The sequence below is a fragment of the Vulpes vulpes genome, chromosome 15, assembly GCF_048418805.1.
Source record: "Vulpes vulpes isolate BD-2025 chromosome 15, VulVul3, whole genome shotgun sequence".
NCBI classification, from domain to species: Eukaryota; Metazoa; Chordata; class Mammalia; order Carnivora; family Canidae; genus Vulpes; species Vulpes vulpes.
The window spans coordinates 64129047-64151027 of NC_132794.1; the positions used below are offsets into that span (position 1 = coordinate 64129047).

The 21981-nt window shown below is 39.9% G+C and overlaps 1 protein-coding gene across 3 annotated transcripts in view; it reads left to right on the plus strand.

Annotated features, from left to right (window-relative positions):
* The window catches only part of FAM81A (family with sequence similarity 81 member A), a 77675-nt gene that overhangs the window by 13195 nt on the left and 42499 nt on the right, over positions 1 to 21981 (plus strand). For 2 of the 3 annotated variants that reach the window (XM_072738648.1, XM_072738647.1), the window contains exons 2-3: positions 5587 to 5654; positions 7148 to 7421. In XM_072738648.1, coding sequence (XP_072594749.1) covers positions 5608 to 5654; positions 7148 to 7421 — 321 coding nt within the window. In that variant the 5' untranslated portion in view covers positions 5587 to 5607. Of the gene's footprint in view, positions 1 to 5586; positions 5684 to 7147; positions 7422 to 21981 lie in introns of all 3 variants that reach the window. The other variant, XM_072738649.1, reaches the window with a different exon arrangement.

Below are 21981 nucleotides of genomic sequence, written 5' to 3' on the forward strand. Positions count from 1 at the left end.
CTTTAGATTTCACTGTCAGAGTCTCACTTTAACCTTAATTTTGAAAGTAACTTGCATTCTGTCCCACAAACTTTTATACTATCTACATCATTTTTTTAAAGATTCCATTCATCTTTTTGACAGAGACAGAGCTAGAGAGAGAGAGTGAGAGAGAGCAGGGGAGCAGCAGGCAGAAGAAGCAGGCTCCCCGATCAGTGGGGAGCCTGATGTAGGGCTCCATCCTAAGACCCTGTGATCATGATGTGAGCTAAAGACGGATGCTGAACCAACTGAGCCACCCAGGCGCCCCCTACCTGCATCATTTCATAAAACAAAGGAAAGGAAAGGAAAGTAAGAGACCAAAAAGTTGAACTGACTCATGATTTAAAATAACATTTCAGTGTAAATGTTCATCAGTGAGAGGCTGCCTAAAAATTTAGTGTATCCATTCAGTCAGTGTAATATTATGCAGGCATTAAAAATCATGATGTGTCTTTATATATTTAGATGGAAAGATGTTCGTGATACAGTGCCAATTAGGGAGTGCAGGATACACATGGTATAGCGTATGATCTCATGGTTTTTCAAAAAGGAAAATGTATCCCTGGAGAGAGATCTTTAAAAAATGTAAATTGATATATTAACATCATCAATTTCCAGTGGTTTTCACTGTATTCTTTACACCTTTATGTAGAACTTAAATTTTAATATTAATCATTGAAAGCACTTTTCAGTTTAAGAAAAGGTGTTTCTTAACATGTTTCAAATATCTTCATACAAAATATGTACGTTACAAATTGCTCTTTTCACATGATGTGCCCTGAATCAAAAACACAAGTGACAGCATTGCTTCAGTGTAGCGAGCGGTAACATCAGCAGCACATGCTGATGCCAAGAGGAATAGCATTGGCCAAATGAAAGGGTTAAAGCAGGTACCCAATAATTTCCCCACTAGTCCCACCCAGGAAACAATATATCTCCTTAAACCAATAAATGCTACTTGCTGAACTATTTATATAAAATTTTATTTTTTAAAATTGGTGTATTTTCTATCAGATGTGCATTAGCCAGAGAAAGGAAAGGAGCCAGCCCTTCCTGGGAGCATATGGAGTGCCCTAAGGCCAGACAGTGTTCTGGATTCCCCATGGTCCTCCTGTGGGTTATGCCTGGTGAAGAAGAGACCCAAGGTTCAAATCTGTCCTCCCTCCTTTCCTGGCCACGCACGTGTGGTTGGGCCAGTTGCTGAACATTTTTAAATCTCTTTCCTCTGGGTAAATGGTGATGATAAGAGCATTCCTTCACCGATAGTGAGGATGAATTCAACTGGTGCACATGAGTGTGCTCCGGGAGCATCTGACACTGGTAAACACTTGGTGAGAGTGAACAGCTATTATTTATGTGGTCCCCAGCCCAACAAGCTAGGGCCAGCCTGCTAAGATCACATTGTTAACGGGGAAGCTAGGATTCAAAGAAGGGTCTTTCTGACTTCACCGCCCATGGTTTCCATGCTGGAGAAATGTGCCTGAGATTGCACAAAGCACGAGTGGGAGAGGAGGGAGAGTACAGACATTAGGGGGAAGATAAATGGACAGTGAGAATGGGAAGTTAAGAAAAAGGAAGAGGCAAAGGAAAATGCAGGGAGAGCCATGAGGGTTAGGAAAGGGAAGCCAAGAGGCCAGGGAGTGGAAGAGTGGGGAGAGCGAGAGGAAGGAGAGAGGAAAGCAAACCCCCCCCACCCCCCCCACCCCCACCCCCCCCCCGCGAGTTCCTGGCGAGTTTCTGGTTAGTTCTTGGTCCTGGGACTTCTTCCCTCTTCTTTGCCTAAGGCAGTTTGCTTTTCCCAGTTCCAGCTCTGGCCCCACCCTCACTGCCCCAGCACTGCCCCAAGGACAAAGTCCCAATCCCTGAGCGTGGGTTAGAGCTGTAAGTTAAAGCACGACTCCCTCCTACCTAATCTTTCTAGACACACCTTCAGCTGTTCTCTGCTCTCTATCCTTTCCCTCTATTTTTAACTATAAGAAAATAGACTTTATTCCCCTACTGCCAGATTACAACCACTTTATTCATGAATGCTTTGCCTATTTTTAAAAAAAGTTCTGACACTCAGCAGAACACATCAGTGCTGTATTTTGATAGTAAACTGAAAAATTAACTTAATTTTTATATAATTGGTATTTAATTTTTCAGTAAAAACTATCATTATCAAAATGATGTATCATTTTCCGTGAAATGATACTGTAGTTATTTCTACCCAGTGTCATCTTAGTGATTTTCTTTAAAGATTTATTTATTTATTTTAGAGGCAGGGGAGGGGTGGAGGAAGAGAGGGAGTGAGAATTCAAGCTGACTTCCCACGGGCTGGGAACCCAAAGTGGGGCTCTGATCTCACCTCCTGAAAATCATGCCTAAGCTGCAGTCAAGAGTTGGAGACCTAACAGACTGAGCCATCCAGGCATCCCCAGTGTCATTTTACTTATAAAAATATGATAAGAATTCTCACAATCACAAAAAGTTATTTTGGTTTAGGGAATAGCATATCCCTTTAATCTTTTGTGAACTCCCAAACTGTATTGATATATTGCACACTGTAGGCATTGTGATACTTACTTTTTCTTATTTCTTTCAACTCTTCTCTCCTTGCTTTACCTACCTGTCCCTTCCCCTGATTTCCCCAAGTTTTTTAAACTCATAAACTGGAGATGAATGTTATAACAGCAAAATACAGCACAAGCAGACCAGCATACAACCCAGATCTGCCTAATAATGTCGCAGACCCACTTGCAGTGCTAGAGCTCAGATTTATAAATGTATAGGAACTGATGACCACAGGCAAGGTAAGCCAGAATTGACAATGGGAAGATCTGGAAATGGTCTTTGAGAAGTTATTTAACCCAGTGACTTATTTATTTTTAATATTTTTAAGCCTTATTCCTTTGTGACATAAGCCCCATTGTTCTAGCAGACTCAGGATACTAGCCAACCAAGCAAGCTAATAAACAAGTTCCCACCACATTTCATGAAGAGGGCACCAGTTCTGAACAGACCTCAGTGTGTGTTGTGAGCTCATGCCACGTGACATTTCCTGTCATAGAGAGTGCATAGTGCTTGGTAATAGGTTTGTTATTGAAAGGCAATCTCAGACAATGCATAGTGGATAGAATCCTTTTTCAGGAGGTTGATGTGGCTGGGCTTCTGTACCTCCAGCAGGAAAATTCTAGAAGGGTGAAATGACCTTCAGAAAAGGGGATTCTGGGCACCTGGGTGACTCAGTAGTTGAGTATCTGCCTTCAGCTCAGGTGGTGATCCCGGGGTCTGGGATGGATCCCACATCAGGCTTCTCACAGGGAGCCTGCTTCTTCCTTTGCCTATGTCTCTCATTAATAAGTAAATAAAATCTTTAAAAAAAAAAAGGGGGGGGATTCCAAAAGTGTCCATTCATTTATAAATCTTATATTAAGTGGCTGTTTGGGATACAGTCTTAGTAAAGAACTATACTTTTTAACAAAACATTCTCTAATGCCTTCATTGCTGCAATTTCTGATACTGGAATGCAGGTCATGCTCCCATTAGCAGACATGTATGGACTGTTCTAGGTCAGCTCTATGTCTATTAAGATTTGAAATGTGCTCTTATGGAACATGTAGTTTAATAGAGAAGACAGACTATTAAACAGCTAAAAATAACAGTATAATAGGTAGTATAAAAACATATAGAATAAAGTGCTGAAGAAATACAAATGAAGGAGCTATTTTATTGAATTGAAGGGCGGGTGAGGCCTTAAAGGATGAATAGGAGTTTTCTAGTCAGGAGGGATGAGAAGCGTGTTTCTCATAGAGCTCACCGACAGAGGTGTGAAGGCAAAAGAGTGCATGACATATTCAAGGACGGTGGCGGATGGAGTGGCAGTGGGGAGGATTAGCATTGGCTGGAGTGGTACCATATGGAACTGGAGGAATGAACTAGGCCAGAGTGTGCTGAGAGCCTAGAAAGTAGAGGTGATGTTGGAGTGTTGAGGAAAGAAGGTGTGGAACAATCTTTCTGTTTTCTACTTGTGGAAATCTTACTCATTTTCATTAGTTCCTTCCTGACCTAGCTGCTACCTGGGAAAAAGTAAGGCCTCTCCTTTCCTCCCCATGTGTTTTTGTTCATAGCTGCTTATCCGATTGCTTCATGCTTGGCTGAGATATATATCTATCTTTCTCTGTAGGCTGTGAAGCCCCTGAGGGGTTGGGATTTTGTCTTATATATTTAGGTTACTCAGCTGCATAATAGATGCCAGATAAATGTTTCTTAGACTGGGCTATTCCATAGATTAATATCTCAACTAAGGTATATTCCAACTTTAAAATGGTAAAGATTCTATGATTCTAAATCTTAATGTCTTCCACACTGGCCTAATTTCATGTGGTCTAAATGACAGAGATTATTATCTTAAGAATTAAAGAACTCCTTTGGCATCATCACTTGTTTGGCATGAATCACTTTTTTTTCTTAAATGTAATTTGTTTAAATTCAAAGTTTTTTGTCTAGGAAAATGAAATGTTCACATTTTGAAACTCTAAAAATAACACACTGGAAGAGTTGGTGCCAAAACAATGGTTTCAATCAGAAATGCTCTGTGAATCTAGCATCTAAATGAGACCTAATTACTGAATCAGATCACGGTTACTAGGCATTCATTATTTTAAGGCAATTAACATCACTATTGAGAAACCTAAGTGATGAAATATTTTAAAAACTCTCCAGTTTTGCTCCAATTTCTAATGTGTTAGGATGACCAAATGCTCTTTATAGGCGAGATAAAATGGCAATGATGATATCTTTTAATAAAGTTTTAATGAAAAAAAAAAATAAAGTTTTAATGAATATCAATCTTATTCTATTTGTGGATAGATAGGTTCTCCTGAATCAGATCCGGTTGATTACGTATTGATTTAAGATGAATTTAGAAATAAGTGCTCTTAATTTGCTATGAATTTACTAAATTTGCTGAGATCATATTTACTAAGGTAGTTTTCTACCTTACATGATTGAATAAGCCTGTTAAACTATCTTGTTTCTGTAAAAGTGGTTTCTCAAGCTTGAAATGCAGTTATGGGAGGAGGAAACTTCAAAAAAATCTGTTTAAGAGTCCTCGTTGATCTGTCTAACAAGGCTTAGCAGTATTTTTTTTTTTAAGATTATTTATTTATTTATTTATTTATTTATTTATTTATTTATTTATGAAAGACACACACACACAGAGAGAGAGAGAGAGAGAGAGAGGCAGACACACAGGCAGAGGGAGAAGCAGGCTCCATGCAGGGAGCCCGATGTGGGACTTGATTCCAGGACTCTAGGATCACGCCCTGGGCCGAAGGCAGGCTCTAAACCGCTGAGCCACCCAGGTGCCCCAAGGTTTAGCAGTATTAATTTTGATTTTTCTTGATCCTTTTCTCCTTATTTGCTGTTTATTTCATGTATATGATATAAGACCTTTAATAATATAACTGATCAGTATGTCAGCATTAATATACGATCCACTTAGTAATTTAATAATAAACTTTAGTTGTCATTTAAATTCCAGATATAAACTGTTAAATAATTTAATGCTTTTTTTTCCCACAGATGTGAATTATTAAAAAGAAAATGGCCCAACGGAGCACTGTATTTCCTTCTCTCGTCACCGAGGAAAGGTATAATATATGGAAAATATGCATCTAAGGTATACTTTTCCTTTCCACCAATCCCATGAGGGCTGCTAGTGGGTGTGATGGTTATTATAAATGAAGCCTTGTGGCTGTTACATTACCCAAGGATGATTTTATTCAAGGGCAAGAGAAGTACAGTTGCGTCCCTCTCCAGCATCCAATTTGTAGGATCTGCTCAGTGATGATAAGTGGAGACTTCGTAATAGCCCTACAGTACAGCTGTACCTCTGGTCACTAGGAAAATGCAACTCTGGACGCTTGGGGGCTAATGTCCCACTAACCCTCTTAAATCAGAAGTTGCAGACTGGGGATCCATAGACCAGAACTGGCTCATGGAAGCATGTTGTTTGGCCTGCATTATCATAAATGCTTCTTTTTTTGTATATATATTTTTTGGAGTTCAATTTGCTGACTCATAAATACTTTTTAAATGACTTGTTAACATTTAAAAATCAGGTGATTTCACATACAAGTCTGAATTTCCCACTATTCTTGAAATAAGAGATAATCTGGAAAAATAGACCTGCATTCCCCATTGGTCATTCATGGATGGAGCAAAACTGTGGCTGCTGTAGAGGAGGAATGCCCTTTCCAGGTCTCCAAGGTCCCCTCCCTGTCCTATCAAATATGATATGCATCATTTGTTTATGTCATCTGCTTGACCCTGGTAGGCATTTGAATTTGTTGTTATGTTAAAAAACAGCTCTAGGGGAATGGAGGGGAGGGCGTGTCAGGAGACTTTGTGAATAGGTTTTTTTTTTTTTAAAGATTTATTTATTTTAGAGAGAGAGCCTGTGCATGTGTGAGTAGGGGGAGGGGCAGGAGGAGGGAGAGAGAAAGAAGCAGACTCCCCACTGAGTGTGGAACCCAAACTAGGGCTCCGTTTCACAGCCCTGAGATCATGACCTGAGCCGAAATCAAGAGTTGGGACACTTTTTTTCTTTTTTTTTTTAGATTTTATTTATTTATTCATGAGAGAGACACAGAGAGAGGCAAAGACACAGGCAGAGGGAGAAGCAAGCTCCATGCAGGGAGCCCGATGCGGGACTTGATGTGGACTCAATCCCGGGTCTCCAGGATCAGGCCCTGGGCTGAAGGCGGCACTAAACCGCTGAGCCACTGGGCTGCCCAAGAGTTGGGACACAACCAACTGAGCTATGCAGGTGCCCCAATAAGCTTGGTCTTAAGAAGCTTATATTGGAATTGGGCATATCTCTGTATGTCCAGTTCCACCAGCCTCTTGCTTTTGGAGGCCATGGAGCCTTGTTATCAGCACAGTTAAGTCTCTGGGTATCACTGTTTAAAGATAACTGGCTCCCTGAGAAAACTCTTTGTGGCAGAAACCCGGCCTCAAACCCCATTTAGCTTGTAGGGATAGATAATTTGCATTTCCTTCTTTGGGAAGGAAGTTTTGAATCTGACTTTGAAAATTACCTTTTCCCAATTGACAACCCTAATAATGTGGCTCCCTTCCACAGGCGAGTTAGAACCATGCCCCGACATAGCCAGTCCCTGACCATGGCACCATACTCCTCTGTAAGCCTAGTGGAACAACTGGAAGATAGGATCCTCTGCCACGAGAAAACAACCGCGGCCCTTGTGGAGCACGCATTCCGGATTAAAGACGACATCGTCAGCAGTTTGCAGAAAATGCAAAACAAAGGCGGAGGTGACCGCTTGGCCAGGCTTTTCTTGGAGGAGCACATCAGAAACATAACTGCCATCGTGAAGCAACTCAATCGGGATATTGAGGTGAGTTAGGTGTGTGAGAGTCAGGGTGGCCGCGTTCCTCCTCGCACACCTGCTCCTCTTCCCCACATGGGGTCAGCAAGTCAAGTTCCTGCCTCCTAGGCAGTAATGCATTCACATCAGAGCTTTCCAGTCTTGTGTATTCTAGTGATCACCAAGGAAACAAGCTTGAGCAAATATCCTAATTAAATTTATTTCAGTATTTGATAGCAGTTACTGTCAGTGTTATTTATGTTTAATCTAAATTTACCTTGCTGACTATTAAATCACTTTGTTGTGTTTGGCTCTCAATGGAGAAAGAGAACAACTAGTCAAATAGTTTCTCTGTAAAACCCTTCGTATCGTCGAAGATAGCTATTAAGTCAATTACTAGGTCAGCCTTTGCTGCTTCAGATGAAATGTTTCTAGGCCATGATGATTATATATATAATACAGTTTATTACTCAAACAATTTAGGGATTTGAATTGCTTCTCAGACTTTCCTTTTATTGCTTTATTTTTTCTCTCTGAAATGAGCCCAATAAAAAGCCAATATTGTCTAATTTTTAAAGTTTGTAAATCTGCTATTTATTGAATAATCACAGAGACCACACAGTTTAGTTCAGAAGCGTAATAAGATCATTTAGGGCTTGGGCTTTCATTACTGAACAGTGGTAATATCCTTCACATGTAATTTTTAAATATATATAAATAAAAGGTATCTGGATAGATTAAGGAAAACCTTTGTTCCAACTCATAGAGATTGTATCTGAATTATGCTTCCTGAAATTAAGCCTCATTTTTTTTCAGTGTCAAAGTGTGTTTATTCATTTTTTTAACAGCTTTATTGAGGTATGATTTATAAGGCACAAAAATCTACCCAGTGTAAGTATATAATTCAATATTTTTAGAAAATGTATAGAATTGTGCAACCATCAACATAATTTAATTGTAGAACATTTCCATCACCCCCGAAATTTGTATAGTTCTGTCTGCAGTCAGAACTTCTACCCAAGCAAGGCCCAGGTAACCACTGATCTGCTTTCTGTCTCTAAATGTGTCTTTTCTGGGCGTTCCAGTTTTATAATATGAAGTCTTTTGCAACTGACTTTTTTCACCTCGGATAGTCTTTTTGAGGTTTAGCTATGTTCTAGCACGTGTCAGTGCAGGCATACCTCAGAGATATTACAGGTTTGGTTCCAGATCACCACAATAAAGCAAATATTGCAATACAGCAAGTCAAATGAATGTTTTGGCTTCCCAGTGCATATAAAAGTTATGTTTATACTATGCTGTAATCTATTAAGCATACAGTAGCATTATATCAAGAGAATGTACATACCTTAATTTAAAAACACTTTATTGGAGGTGCCTGGGTGGCTCAGTCAGTTAAGCATCTGCCTTTGGCTCAGGCCATGATCCCAGGGTCTTGGGGTTGAACCTCACATCAGGCTCCCTGTTCAACGTGGAGTCTGCTTGTCCCTCTCCCCTCTCTTCCCCTCCACTCATGCTCGTTCTCTCTCTCTCTCTCTCTCAAATAAATACATAAAAATTTAAAAACAATGGCAACAACAAAAACCACTATTGGGCTCCATGCTGGGCATGGAGCTTACTTAGAAAAAATAAAAAATTAAAATAAATAAATAAAAATACCTTATTGCTTGAAAGTGCTAACCATCATCTGAGTCTCCAGTGAATCGTAATCATTTTGCTGATGGAGGGTCTTGCCTCTATGTTGATGGCTGCTGACGAGTCCGGGTGGTGGTTGGTGAAGTTGGGGCGACTGGGGCAATTTCCTAAAAATAAGACAATAAGATCAATCAATCAATCAATAAAAGTCTGCTCCATTAATTGGTTCTTATTTTGTGAACAATTTCTCCATAGCATACGATGGTGTTGATACTATTTTACCCATAGTAGAACTTCTTTTAAAAGTCTTACCAACTACCTATTCTGAATTTTTTGTTGTCATTTCAATAGTCTTCACAGCATCTTTACTAGGAGTAGACCGCATTTCAAGAAACCACTTTCTTCGCTCATCCATAAGAAGCAGCTCTTCATGTTTTATCATGAGATTACAGCAATTCAGTCCCATCTGCATGCTCCACTTCTAATTCCAGTTCTCTTGCTATTCCCACCACATCTGCGGTTACTTCCTTCCCTGAGGTCTTGAACCCCTCAAAGTCATCCATTAGGGTTATAATCAACTTCTTTCAAGTTCCTGGTAATGTTGATATTTTGACTTCTTCCCATGAATCATGAGTGTTCTTTACAGCATGTAGAATGGTGAATCCTTTCCAGGGGGATTTCCAGAAGGAATCCTGATCCCTGGTAGCTGTAGCCTTGTGAAATGTACTCCTTAGATAGTAAGACTTGAAACTTGAAAGACTTGAAAGTACTCCTTGATCCATGGCTGCAGAATGGATGTGGTGGTGAGCAGGCATGAAAACAACATTTATCTCATTGTACCTCCCCGTCAGAGTTCTTGAGTGACCAGGTATGCTGTCACTGAGCAGTGATATTTTGAAAGGAATCTTTTTTTTTTTTCTGAGCAGCAGATCTTAACAGTAGGTTCAAAATATTCAGTAAACCATGTTGTAAACATATGTGCTGTCATCCAGGCTTTGTTCCACTAACGGACAGCACAGGAAGAGTAGGCTTATAATTCTTAAGGGCCCCAGGATTTTCATCATGGTAAGTGAGCATTGGCTTCAACTTCAAGTCACCAGCTGCATTAGCCCCTAACAAGACAGTCAGCCTGTCCACTGAAGATTTGAAGCCAGGCATTGACTTCTCCTGTCCAGCTATGAAAGTCCTAGATGGCGTCTTCTTCCAATATAAGGCTGTTCCATCTACATTGGAAATCTGTTGTTTAGTGTAGCCACCTTAATTTGTTATCTCACATAGATCTTCTAGATAACTTGCTGCAGTCTCTACATCAGCACATGCTGCTTCATGTTGCACTTTTATATTATGAAGATGGCTTTTTTCCTTAAACCTCATGAACCAATCTCTGCTAGCTTCAGATTTTTCTTCTGCAGCTTCCTCACCTCTCAGCTTTCATAGAATTAAAGAGAGTCAGGGCCTTGCTCTGAATTCGGCTTTCTTTGGCTTATGGGAATGCTGTCGCTGTTTTGATCTTCTGTCCAGATTACTAAAGCTTTCTCTGGATCAGCAACAAGTCTGTTTGGCTTTCTTATCATTTGTGTGTTCCCTGGAGCAGCACTTATAATTTCCTTCAAAAACTTTTCCTTTATGTTCACAACTTGGTTAACTCTTTGACACAAGAGACCTAGCCTTTAGTCCATCTTGGCTCTGAACATGCCTTTCTCATTAAGCTTTATCATTTCTAGCTTTTGATTTAAAGTGAGAGATAGAGGGCAGCCCGGGTGGCTCAGCGGTTTAGCACCACCTTCAGCCCAGGATGTGATCCTGGAGTCCCGGGATTGAGTCCCATGTCGGGCTCCCTGCATGGAGCCTGCTTCTCTCTCTGCCTGTGTCTCTGCCTCTCTCTCTCTCTTTCTCTCTGTGTGTCTGTCATGAATAAATAAATAAAATCTTAAAAAAAATAAATAAAGTGAGAGATATTTGGGGTACCTGGGTGGCACATTCAGTTAAGCGTCCGACTCTTGGTTTTGCCCCTGGTCATGATCTCAGGGTTGTGGGATCGAGCCCCATGTCAGGCTCTGAACTCAGCATGGAGTCTGCTTGAGATCCTCTCTCCCTCTCCCTCTGCCCCTCCCACTCATGCGTGCTCTCCCTCAAATAAATAAATTTTAAAAAATTTTAAAAAGTGAAAGATGTGCAACTCTTCCTTTCCCTTGAACATTCAGAGGCCATTGCAGGGTCATTCGCTGGCCTGATTTCAATATTGTGTCCCAAGGAAAGGGAGAAAGATGGAGGAATGGCTAGTAGGTGAAGCAGTCAGAATATATGCACGTTTATTAAGTTCACTGTCTTATATGGGTGCAGTTTGTGGTGTGCCAAAACAAGCATGGCAGTAACATCAAAGGTCACTGATCACAGATCTCCAGAACAAATATAATAATAATAATAATAATAATAATAATAATAAAGTTTGAAATATTGTGAGGATTACCCAAATGCGACGTAGAAACATGAAGTGAACAAATGCTGTTAGCAAAATGGCAGTGGCAGACCTGCTTAGTGCAGGGTTGCCACAGACCTTCAATTTGTAGAAAATGCAGTATCTGGGAAGCTCCATAAAGCAAAACACAATAAAGCAAGGTATACCTGTAGTTCATTTCCTTTTATTTTTGAGTAGTATCCTGTTGTTTGGATATACCTCATCTTGCTTATCTGTTCATTTATTGATGGGCATTTGGATTGTCTCCAGGCTTTAGCTATTATGAGTAAAGCTGCTATGAAACTTGTGTACAAGCCTGTGTGGACATGTTTTCATTTCTCTTGGGTAAATTACTAGGAGTGGAATTGCTGGGTCTTAAAGTAGCTTATGTTTAACTTTTTAAGACATAACCAAATAATTTTCCAAAGTGGCTATACAGATTCTACAATTTCATCAGCAGTGTGTGAGATTTCTTGTTTCTCCACATCCTTGTCAACACTTGGTATTATCTCTCTCTTTGATTATAGTCGTTACAGTGGATGTGTTGTCATATTTCACTGTAGTTTAATTTGCATTTCCCTGATGACTAATGATGCTGAGCACCTTTTCATGTGCTCATTGGTCATTTGTATGTCTGCTTTGGTGAAATGTCTACTTATGTCTTCTGCCCATTTTTTAAAAATTAGTTTTTAAATTATGGCAAGATATTTACCATTTTAGCCACTAAGTATACAATTCAGTGACATTGAGTATGTTCACTGTGTTGTATGCAACCAACACTATTTGCCACTTCCAAAACTTTTTAATCATCCCAAACAGAAACAGTGTTTGCATTAAACAATAATTCCCCATTCCACACCTCTCTCAGCTCCTGATAACCTCTACTTTACTTTCTGTCTCTGAATTCACCTATCCTAGGTATGTTATACAATATTTGTCCTTTAGTGTCTGGATTATTCACTTAGCTTAATGTAGCATATACCAGAACCTATTTTCAATTGGGTTGTTTGTCTTATTACTGATTTGTAAAAGTTCTTAAGATAGGCTAGGTACAAATCCCATGTCATCTATGTGATTTGCAAATATTTTCTCCCTTTCTGTGGCTTATATTTCATTTTCCTAATGGTATCTTTTGAAGTACAACATTTTTTTTTATTTTAATGAAGTTCAGCTTACCAGTTTTTTCTTTTATGGTTTGTACTTTTAGTATTGTGTCTTAAGAGCTGTTTGATTAACCCATGTCACAAAGATTTTCACCTATGTGTTCCTAAAACAGCAAAGTTTTAGTTTTAGTTCTTACATTTAGGTCTATAGATCTATTTTATCTTCCTATAAAAAGTGAAATAAAGGTCTAAGTTATTTTTTCGCCTGTGTGAGTGCTCAAGGAAAATCTTCTCAGTTGTCCCTTTGTCAAAAATCAACTGACCATAAAATATAACGGTTTCTTTCTGGATTCTATTGATCTGCATGGTTTTCCTATACCATTGCCTTAATTTCTAGCTTAACAGTACATTTTTAAATCAGGTACTCTGAAGTCCTCCAATTTTGTTTTCCTTTTCAAAATTGTTTTGCCTTTTCTAGGTCGTTTGCATTTTCATACAAATTTTAGGATCAGCTTACCGTTTTCTGTAGAACAGCCAACTGAAATTTTTTTGGTAATTATATAATTATATTAATTATGAAAAAATGTAAGGATGGAAGAATTATGTGATACAGACTGATGAAAGTAAATCTCTTAGTTGCAGGCCTACTGAAATTTTGACAGAAATTGCTTTGAATGTATAGATGAATTTGGGGAGAATTGCTATCTTCACCACACTGAGTTGTTAATCATTGCAGAGAACCAACTCCTGGTTTTATTCATCTTTTTCTATTGCTTTCCTGTTTTCTAGTTCACTGGTTTCAACTCCATATGATTTCCTTTTTTTTTTTTTCTACTTGTTTTTATTTAGTTTGCTTTTCTTTTTCTAGTTTCTTAAGGTTGAAACTTAGGTAATTGGTTTGAGATTTTTAGTCATTTCTGATAATGGTGTTTAAAGTCATATAGTGTTCTCTAAGCACTGCTTTAGCTGCTTCCCATGAATTTTGGTATGTTGTGTTTGAGTTTTTATTTAGTTGAAAATATTTTAAATTTCCTCCTGTTTGGTTTATGTGTTATTTATAAGTGTGTTGTTTAATTTCCAGAAGTTTGGGATTTATCAAAATTTATTTCTTTTGTGGAGCTCTAGTTTAATTCCATGAGGGCTAAGAACATACTTTTTATATTTTTGATCTCTTTAAAATTATTGAAACTTTTGTTCTATCAATTATTTAAGTCTCTGACTCTTACTGTTGAATTATCTTTTTTTTCCTTTCAATTCTGTTAGTTTTTGCTTCAAGTGTTTTGGGGTTCTTTTATTTGGTGCATATACATTCATAATGACATACTGACCTCTTAATCATTATAAAATGTGTCTCTTTCCGGGCACCTGGGTGGCTCAGTCAGTTAAGTGTCTGCCTTTGGCTCAGGTCATGATCCTAGAGCCCTGGGATTGAGCCCTGTGTCAGGCTCCCTGCTCAGTGGGGAATCTGCTTCTCCCTCTCCTCTGCTGCTCCCCCTGCTAGTGTTCTCTCTCTCTCTTTCAAATAAATATATAAAATCTTAAAAAATAAGTTGTCTCTTTCTAATATTTCTTATCTTAAATTTGATTTTATCTGATTTTTTTTTAAGATTTTATTTATTTATTCCGAGAGACAGAGAGAGAGGCAGAGACACAGGCAGAGGGAGAAGCAGGCTCCACACAGGGAGCCCGATGTGGGACTCGATCCTGGGTCTCCAGGTCAGGCCCTGGGCAGAAGGCAGCGCTAAACCGCTGAGCCACCCAGGATCCCCCTGATTTTATCTGATATTAATATAGCTATCTCAACACTTTCATGGCTACTGTGTGCATAGTTAATTTACTTTTGTGATAATTCTCACTTAGTTTATACCTAAATGAGGTCCTGATGAACCACATGGGGTTACCAGCTTTCACTGTTCATTGAGATTCTCATGTACCTTTACCAAGAACAGAGCTTCACTTGTAATTGTACCCTAGTTAAAATACATTGGTCTTCAGGGTTCTAAAATGTCTGTACTTCTTACGTTGTTTAAAGAAAAGGATTATATGTTTGTTATTCAGGAGATGTAGTGAATCTTTGTTGTTTTGGTGTCTGAGGACATCCACTCCAATTTCTTTCTTTCTTTTCTTTTCTTTTTTTTTTTTTTTTTTTTTTTTTTAGAAGGGGAGAGGAGGGGGGAGGGACAGAAGGAGAGGGAAAGAGAAAATCTTAAGCAGGTTCCACACCTGGCATGGAGCCCGTCATGGTGCTCCATCTCATGACCATGAGATCATGACCTGAGCTGAAGCTAAGAGTCAGGCCTTTAACTGACTGAGCCACCTAGGCACCCCTCCAACTTCTTTTGGTTAGAAACTTGATTTCCATGATGCCTGGGTGGCCCAGGGTATGATCCCGGAGTTCCAGGATCGAGTCCCACATCAGGCTCCCCATGAGGAGCCTGCTTCTCCCTCTGCCTATGTCTTTGCCTTCTCTCTGTCTCTCATGAATAAATAAATAAAATCTTAAAAAAAAAAAAACTCGATTTCCTTTTGGTGTTTACCTTTCTTCCATTGGTTACAGATTGGATGGCTGTTCATCAGGTGCTGTATCACCTTATTAGCTAGAGAGAATTGGAACCCATAAATTAGGCCAGAGAATTGAGACTCTCATTCCCTGGAACTTGAAACCTGAGCAGACTGATCCAAAGAGTGGAAATGCTTGGAGCATCTTCCCTGCAGCAGCTGTGCCTGCGGACACTGGCCAGTGTTCCTGCTGCCTAGACTCTAGGAAACATCCTTTATGTCCTTTTCAGTCTGGATCCCCAGCTTCCCTTTTGGTTGTGTGCCTCTCTTCCCTAATCCTTTCACTAAATCCCATTTTTTCCCCCAAAGTCAGTTTTCCATTGCCTGTAACCAGAGAACTCAAATGATATCAGAAGGGCATAGGAAGTTTAAAAGATTGCTATAGATACTATACATGTTTTTGAAAGGTGGTATTGGTATTTAGAATGATCTTTCCAATTTTCTTTTTGTGTGCTGAAGTATCCCAGAGGGTGAATAACTTGCCAACCCCAAGTTGGCACCTTTACCAAACTGAGGAACCCCAATTTAAAGATTTCAATTTTGGAAAGGGGCAGAGATATATTAGGGGGCTGATATCCCTGCTGTACCCAAATCTAGAGAAGGAGATGGATAAAATCAAAGCTGTTGGGGATAAATCATGATTCTCACATTCCCATCCCTTTAACCAATGGCAAAGAAGCGTTTCATAAAAAAATAACAAACATCCTTCTGTTTCATGCTAGAAAATAGTGTGACCTTTTCTTTCTTTCCACGCCCAGCATTTCCCTGGAGGTACTCAGCTAGGCTCCCTCTGCTCATGTGGGTGGAGGACAGACTGTAGACTGGAGCCAACCTATTCTGGCAGTACTGTTCTCAGGTAAAAGCATAGAATGTAACCACATCCTTAGAAAATTCTGGACTTGGGGCATCTGGCTGGGTCAGTCGGTGGAGCATGTGACTTTTGATCTCATGGTCATGAGTTTAAGCCCCATGTTGGGTGTAGAGCTTACTTAAAATAATAAGTAAAATTTTAAAAATTTTCTTAAAAAGGGAAAACAAGAAAACCCTGGACTTAATTTTTGCTGTCATCATAAAAAGTAATAGTGTCTTGGCTGCAACTGTGAGGTCCAGGGAATAATTTCCTCTTTGGTAGCTGCTATGTACTAATCCAATGATCAGAACCATTTTAAAACATATCATTTCCAAGCTCAGTGGAGCCCACTATTTAATGCTATTTAATAGTTTTTTTAATTTAGGAAGACCTCCCTGCCAGCTCCTCCTTTGCTTCCAATTCCCTTTCCCTGAAGGTATCCTGTGCACCCAGCACTTGCCACTGTTACCACAGCATTTAATGAATAGGACTGGCATTGTTTCTTTACAAGTCAGTTTCCCCAATAGATTGTGAACTCCTCAAAAAGAAAGAAACCTTGTCCGACTCATCTATGCATTGTCCAGCACAGCGTTTGGAGCAAAATGCCATGAATGCTTATTAAGTGAATAAATGCCCAATTCATAGTGAAGCCAGTTGCCGATTTGCTGGTAGCAGAAAGAGAAGAAGAAACCCTAAGGTCATCTGTACAGACTGCAACCTTCTCAGATGAGGCAGCCAAAGCCCAGGGAAGTGAAGGGACTTGTCTGAGATCTCAAGACCAGTAAGTGGCAGTGCTAAGACTAAACCCAGATTGTTAAAATCCAAAAATGTTTTCCTTTTCTTTTCTCCTTTGCTTCTTGGAAGCTCTTCTAGAAATCTCATCTTACATAGCCAACTCTCAATCATGATCAGGAGTGGTTTTCAACTATTCTTTGCTTTCTCAGTATTTCTACCCCTTCAGGAAGAATTTCTTCATGAAAATAGGGAATTCTGGCTTTAGTTCTCACTGAGTTCTCTCCTGCCTCTTCATTCCTTTGATGCAAGGTCATTAAACTGCTTCATTACAGTTATTAGCAAACATTCCTGCGAATCCAGTCATCAGTCATGTTGGTTTTTGCTAATTCTTTTTCTTTTCTTTTCTTTTTTTTTAAAAGATTTTATTTATTTATTCGTAGAGACACACAGAGAGAGAGAGAGAGAGAGGGAGGCAGAGACACAGGCAGAGGGAAAGCAGGCTCCATGCAGCGAGCCTGATGTGGGACTTGAACCCGGGTCTCCAGGATCACACCCCGGGCTGCAGGCAGCACTAAACCGCTGCGCCACCGGGGCTGCCCGCTAATTCTTTTTTCTTAAGGTGTGTTTTTAAAATGTGATTTTTGGGCTATTTATTATGTAGTGAGTTTTAAAGTAATTTCAATTCTGCTGTTTTTCCATCTGAAACACGTTGTATGGAATGATTATTCTTGCCTGAATCAGACAGCACTCTTTTCCATTTACATATATTTTTGGATTTGTGGTTTTGCAAATGAAACGATTTCCGTTATAGAGAGGAAAAACAGTAAAATCTGATTCTGATAAAAACATACTTTGCATGTATGAGCACTTACTTTTTATAACTGGTAATAACTATATATCATTATAAAGTAACAGAAGGAAATTTGGAAATTTAATAGATTCCAGTATGAAACACTAATTATATGGCTTTACATATATTATGAGCCTAAGTATGTTTACCCACACATAACTAAAATTAGGATGCTTGATGACATATCAGAATTGCCACATTGTAGCCAGAATTTGTTAAAGTAAAATCATGGTGTAGATTAAAATTTTAAAAGTACTAAAAGGAAGTCTTTATTTATAAGTAGTATAAAATTGGGATGTGGGTATTATGCAAAGGCAATATTTGCATATTTAAAGAAAAGAGGTGTGAAGATATTCAAACTGTATTTAAATGATGTGAGAGATGTATTTTTGTCTGTAGATTCTTTTTTTTTTAAAAAGTAGGCTCTATGCCTAATGTGGGGCTTGAACTCACGACCCCAAGATCAAGAGTCTCATGCTTTGCCAACTAAGCCAGCCATGTGCCCCTTGTCTTTAAACTCTTTTTTTTTTTTTTTAAGATTTATTTGTTTGAGAGAGAGACAGAGAGCATGAGGAGGAGGAGCAGAGGAAGAGGGAGAGAAAGAATCTCAGGCAGACTCCCTACTGAGTGTGATGCCCAATGCAGGGCTTGATCCCAGGACTGTGAGATCATAACCTGAGCTGAAATCAAGATTCAGACTGGGCCACCCAGGTGCCCTCTTGTCTTTAGATTCTTTTTTTTTTTTAATGTTTTATTTATTTATTCATGATAGACACAGAGAGAGGCAGAGACACAGGCAGAGGGAGAAGCAGGCTCCCTGCAGGGAGCCTGATGTGGGACTCCATTCCAAGACCCTGGGATCACACCCTGAGCCAAAGGCAGATGCTCACCCACTGAGCCACCCTGGTGCCCCTTGTCTTTAGATTCTTAATGAATTTCTTTAGTGAATTGCCTGTTTAAAATTATTCTTATTGCTGGTTTACATTTGTTTTTCAGTTCAATAAATAAAATTTTATTGGGTATTTGTTTTGTTAAAATCTGTCCCTGTAGATGATTTTGTATCATCAAACTAAAGCTGTAGCCATATCAAGATGTAAAGTTCACTCTTGGCTCCTAATAGAGCTATTTGAATTAAGGTATGTTAATACTATAATTTGGCAAATTTACCTTGATAAGTCTTTTTTTATTTTAAAAGAGTTTTATTTATTTATTCATGAAATATATATATATAGAGAGATATACAGAGAGACATAGGCAGAGGGAGAAACAGGGTCCCTGCAGGGAGCCTGATGTAGGACTCAATATGAGACTTGATCCTGGGGCCCTGGGATCAACGCCCTGTGCCGAAGGCAGATACTCAACCACTGAGCCACCTGGGCATCCCTTGATAAGTCTTTATGATTCTCTGTCATGTGGCTCTGACCATAGTACACAGGAAGAAAAGTAAAATATATTGTCTGACCACTAGCCTATGTGATCCTTAAGAGCCAGAACTGAATCTTAATTTTTCTATTTTTAGCACCTACCACACTGTCTAGCACATAGTAGGAACTCAAAAAATGTTTTATAATCAAATGCCCTGAGGACCCTGGCCCTTCCAAAACTGTGATTATCTGCCCAGCAGATTCCAATGTCAAAATAAATGACTCTTGTGTGCTAGTACACAGTAGGTGCTTGATAAATGTTGAACGAAAGAATCTATTGTTTTTAATGCATCTCCACCCATTGTCTCCTTTGGCAGTTTGCCTAATGATGTGGTGTATGTTATCAATTATTTATTCCTCGGAAACATTCCACAAATAATCGTCATCATTATAAATTTAGAAGAGGTAATGTGGTCAACTATGAATTATACATGTCTAGATTATCTGTACTGTTTTTTATCAATCCCTGGACGCCAACTCCTGATAATCAGTCCATGGTTTTTTTGTTGGTGATAAGCTTCCCCTTCCATGACACTTTGATGACTTGGCAAGGGGTTGAGACCCCCATGTCCCCTGAGGGTTTTTCCCTGTGTCTTTAGACTTTGGGGAGCCAGGCGGTGGAGTTTGCTACCTTGCTGGTTGGAATTGGCAGATCTGCTCCTGGTTTTCACGTGCTCAGGCTTCATAATGTCTCTCAGGCTTGGGGTGGCTTCGACCTAGTTAGGTTATGGGAAACTGTCTCAATCCCTCACCTATTAACTTGATTGTACATATTGCTAGTTTAATAATTTGCAAATGGGCCACTTCTGGAGAGTTTTCTGAACTCAAGTGGTAATGCGGAGTTGGGCCTTATTAGCATGTCACAGCAGAGGTGTGGACAATCAAGTTAATGTACAGTTCGATAAACATATGGGAACTTGGTTCAGTGTGCATCTAGCACTGTAAGCAAAGAGAGTCTAGGTGGCCAGACTTCATATATTTTACCTAAACAGGGAATTTCAGCCTGCAGCTATGATCTTGTCCCATTGGAACAGGTTTATCAGCAGAGGGACTTTGGTGATTATCATCTGTATTAGTCAGGATACTCCAGAGAACAGAACCAATAGGTTATTTATTTATTACTTATAAGGTATTGGCTCACATGATTATGGAGACTGAGGTGTCCTATCATATGCCATCTGCAAGCTGGAAACCCAGGAAAGCCAGTGGTATAGCCTTCAGGCCTAGGATCCAGAAAGCTGATAGTGTAGACTTTAGTCCATATCTGAAGACCTGAGCACCAGAAGTGCTGAAGGCAGGAGAATATGGATGTCCCAGCTCAGGAAGAATGGGAATGCCACCTTCCCCCTTTCTTTCCACCATGGCTCTCAAAGGATTGAATGATAACTACCTGCTTTGGGAAGGACATGTACTAGTTCAAGTGCTAATTACTTCTGGAAATACCCTCACAAACACACCCAGAAATAATGTTTAACCAGTTATCTGGGCATCCCACGGCCTGGTCAAGTTGACATATAATTAAACATCACATTATCAAAATTCATTTTGTGTTAAGTCTACCCACTAGATGTGGCTTGTCATGCCTTGACTCTAGGGAGAGAAGACAGTGAATTGAATGCAATTTGAGTATTTGTTCAGTTCTGTTGATAGAGGTTTTTCAGTGTGAATTAATAAATTGGTGTTCTGTTATCTGCCCTTGTCTCTAATATATTTTAGCTTGTCCAAGTCCACCTTTGAGGACCTTATCACCTCTCTCTGGGGCCTGGCTAAATATAATCTCTGAGACTTGAATATGGAAGACCAAGTCCTAGAACATGGAGCTAAGTTCATTGATCTCTTTTGGGACCCAGGCATTGTTAGCAGCACCCGGGCTACCGTAGGGACCCAGACATGCAAGGCCCCTGCTCTTAGGCCTGCTGCACGGTCTAGTAGGGTTTATAGCCAGTAAACACTAAATAACCAAGATAATTTCAGCCTCAGTCCTGTGCTCTGGTAAGATAGGATGAAGGAACGTGATTGTGGGGCTATTTTAGGAAGAGAGTGGGTTAGGTAACATGTGAACTGAGACTTGAGTGACAGAAGGGGCCAGCCAAGCCACGGTGGTGGTGTGTGTATTGGGGGAGACACACAGGGCAGAGAACATTCCAGAGAGAGGAAGCTGCAGGTTCCAAGGCCATAAACAGAAAGAAGCTTGGCATATTTGAGGAGCAGAAAAAGAACCAATGGGATTAGAGAGTCATGGAATGAGTGGGGCAAGTGAGTGGGATGTGTGGGAATAGGACCTGATCTTTAAGCCTTGAAAGTTATGATGGGAAGTTTGGAGTTTGGAAATGGGAAGCATTATTTAATTTTAAGCAGAGGAACTTAATTCAAACCTTGGTGCTGGGAATACATTAGTGAATGAAACAGATAAAACCCTTGGCCCTCCTGTTGCTTACAGAATGATTTGTGTTTCAAAAAGATCACCCTGGCTACTACATGGGGAAGGGGTTGTAGGGGAGCAAGAATGGAAGCAGGGAGATGGGTTGGGGCTGCCATGGCAATACAGGGGCAAGGTGATTAGGATAAGGGAAGTCACGGTGGACATGGGGAGAAGCGGATGGGTTCTGGGTCTGTTTTGGAAGTAGGCTGGGCAGGACATCTGGCACGTTGGAGGCAGACACTTCGTCGAGGACTTGACAAATTTTAGGGACCCCTTGAATGTCCATATGGAAATGCCAAGAAGGCAGTTTGATATAAGGCTGGAACTCTGGGAAGTTTTAAGACCTACTGTGAAGATGAAAAAGCCATATAGGGAACTACTACCTTATGAGGCCCTGCTCCATTGTAGTTGGGCCTTTCTCCAGGTGATACCGGAGTTACACTTTCTTTTCCAAGTCCTCACAAATCTGGGAAGAGTTAGAGAAGGAGAAACAAGCAGAGCTGTTTCTTTTCTGGTCATTCCTAGGTGATACTAGCTTGTCTGGGTAGGCGAGG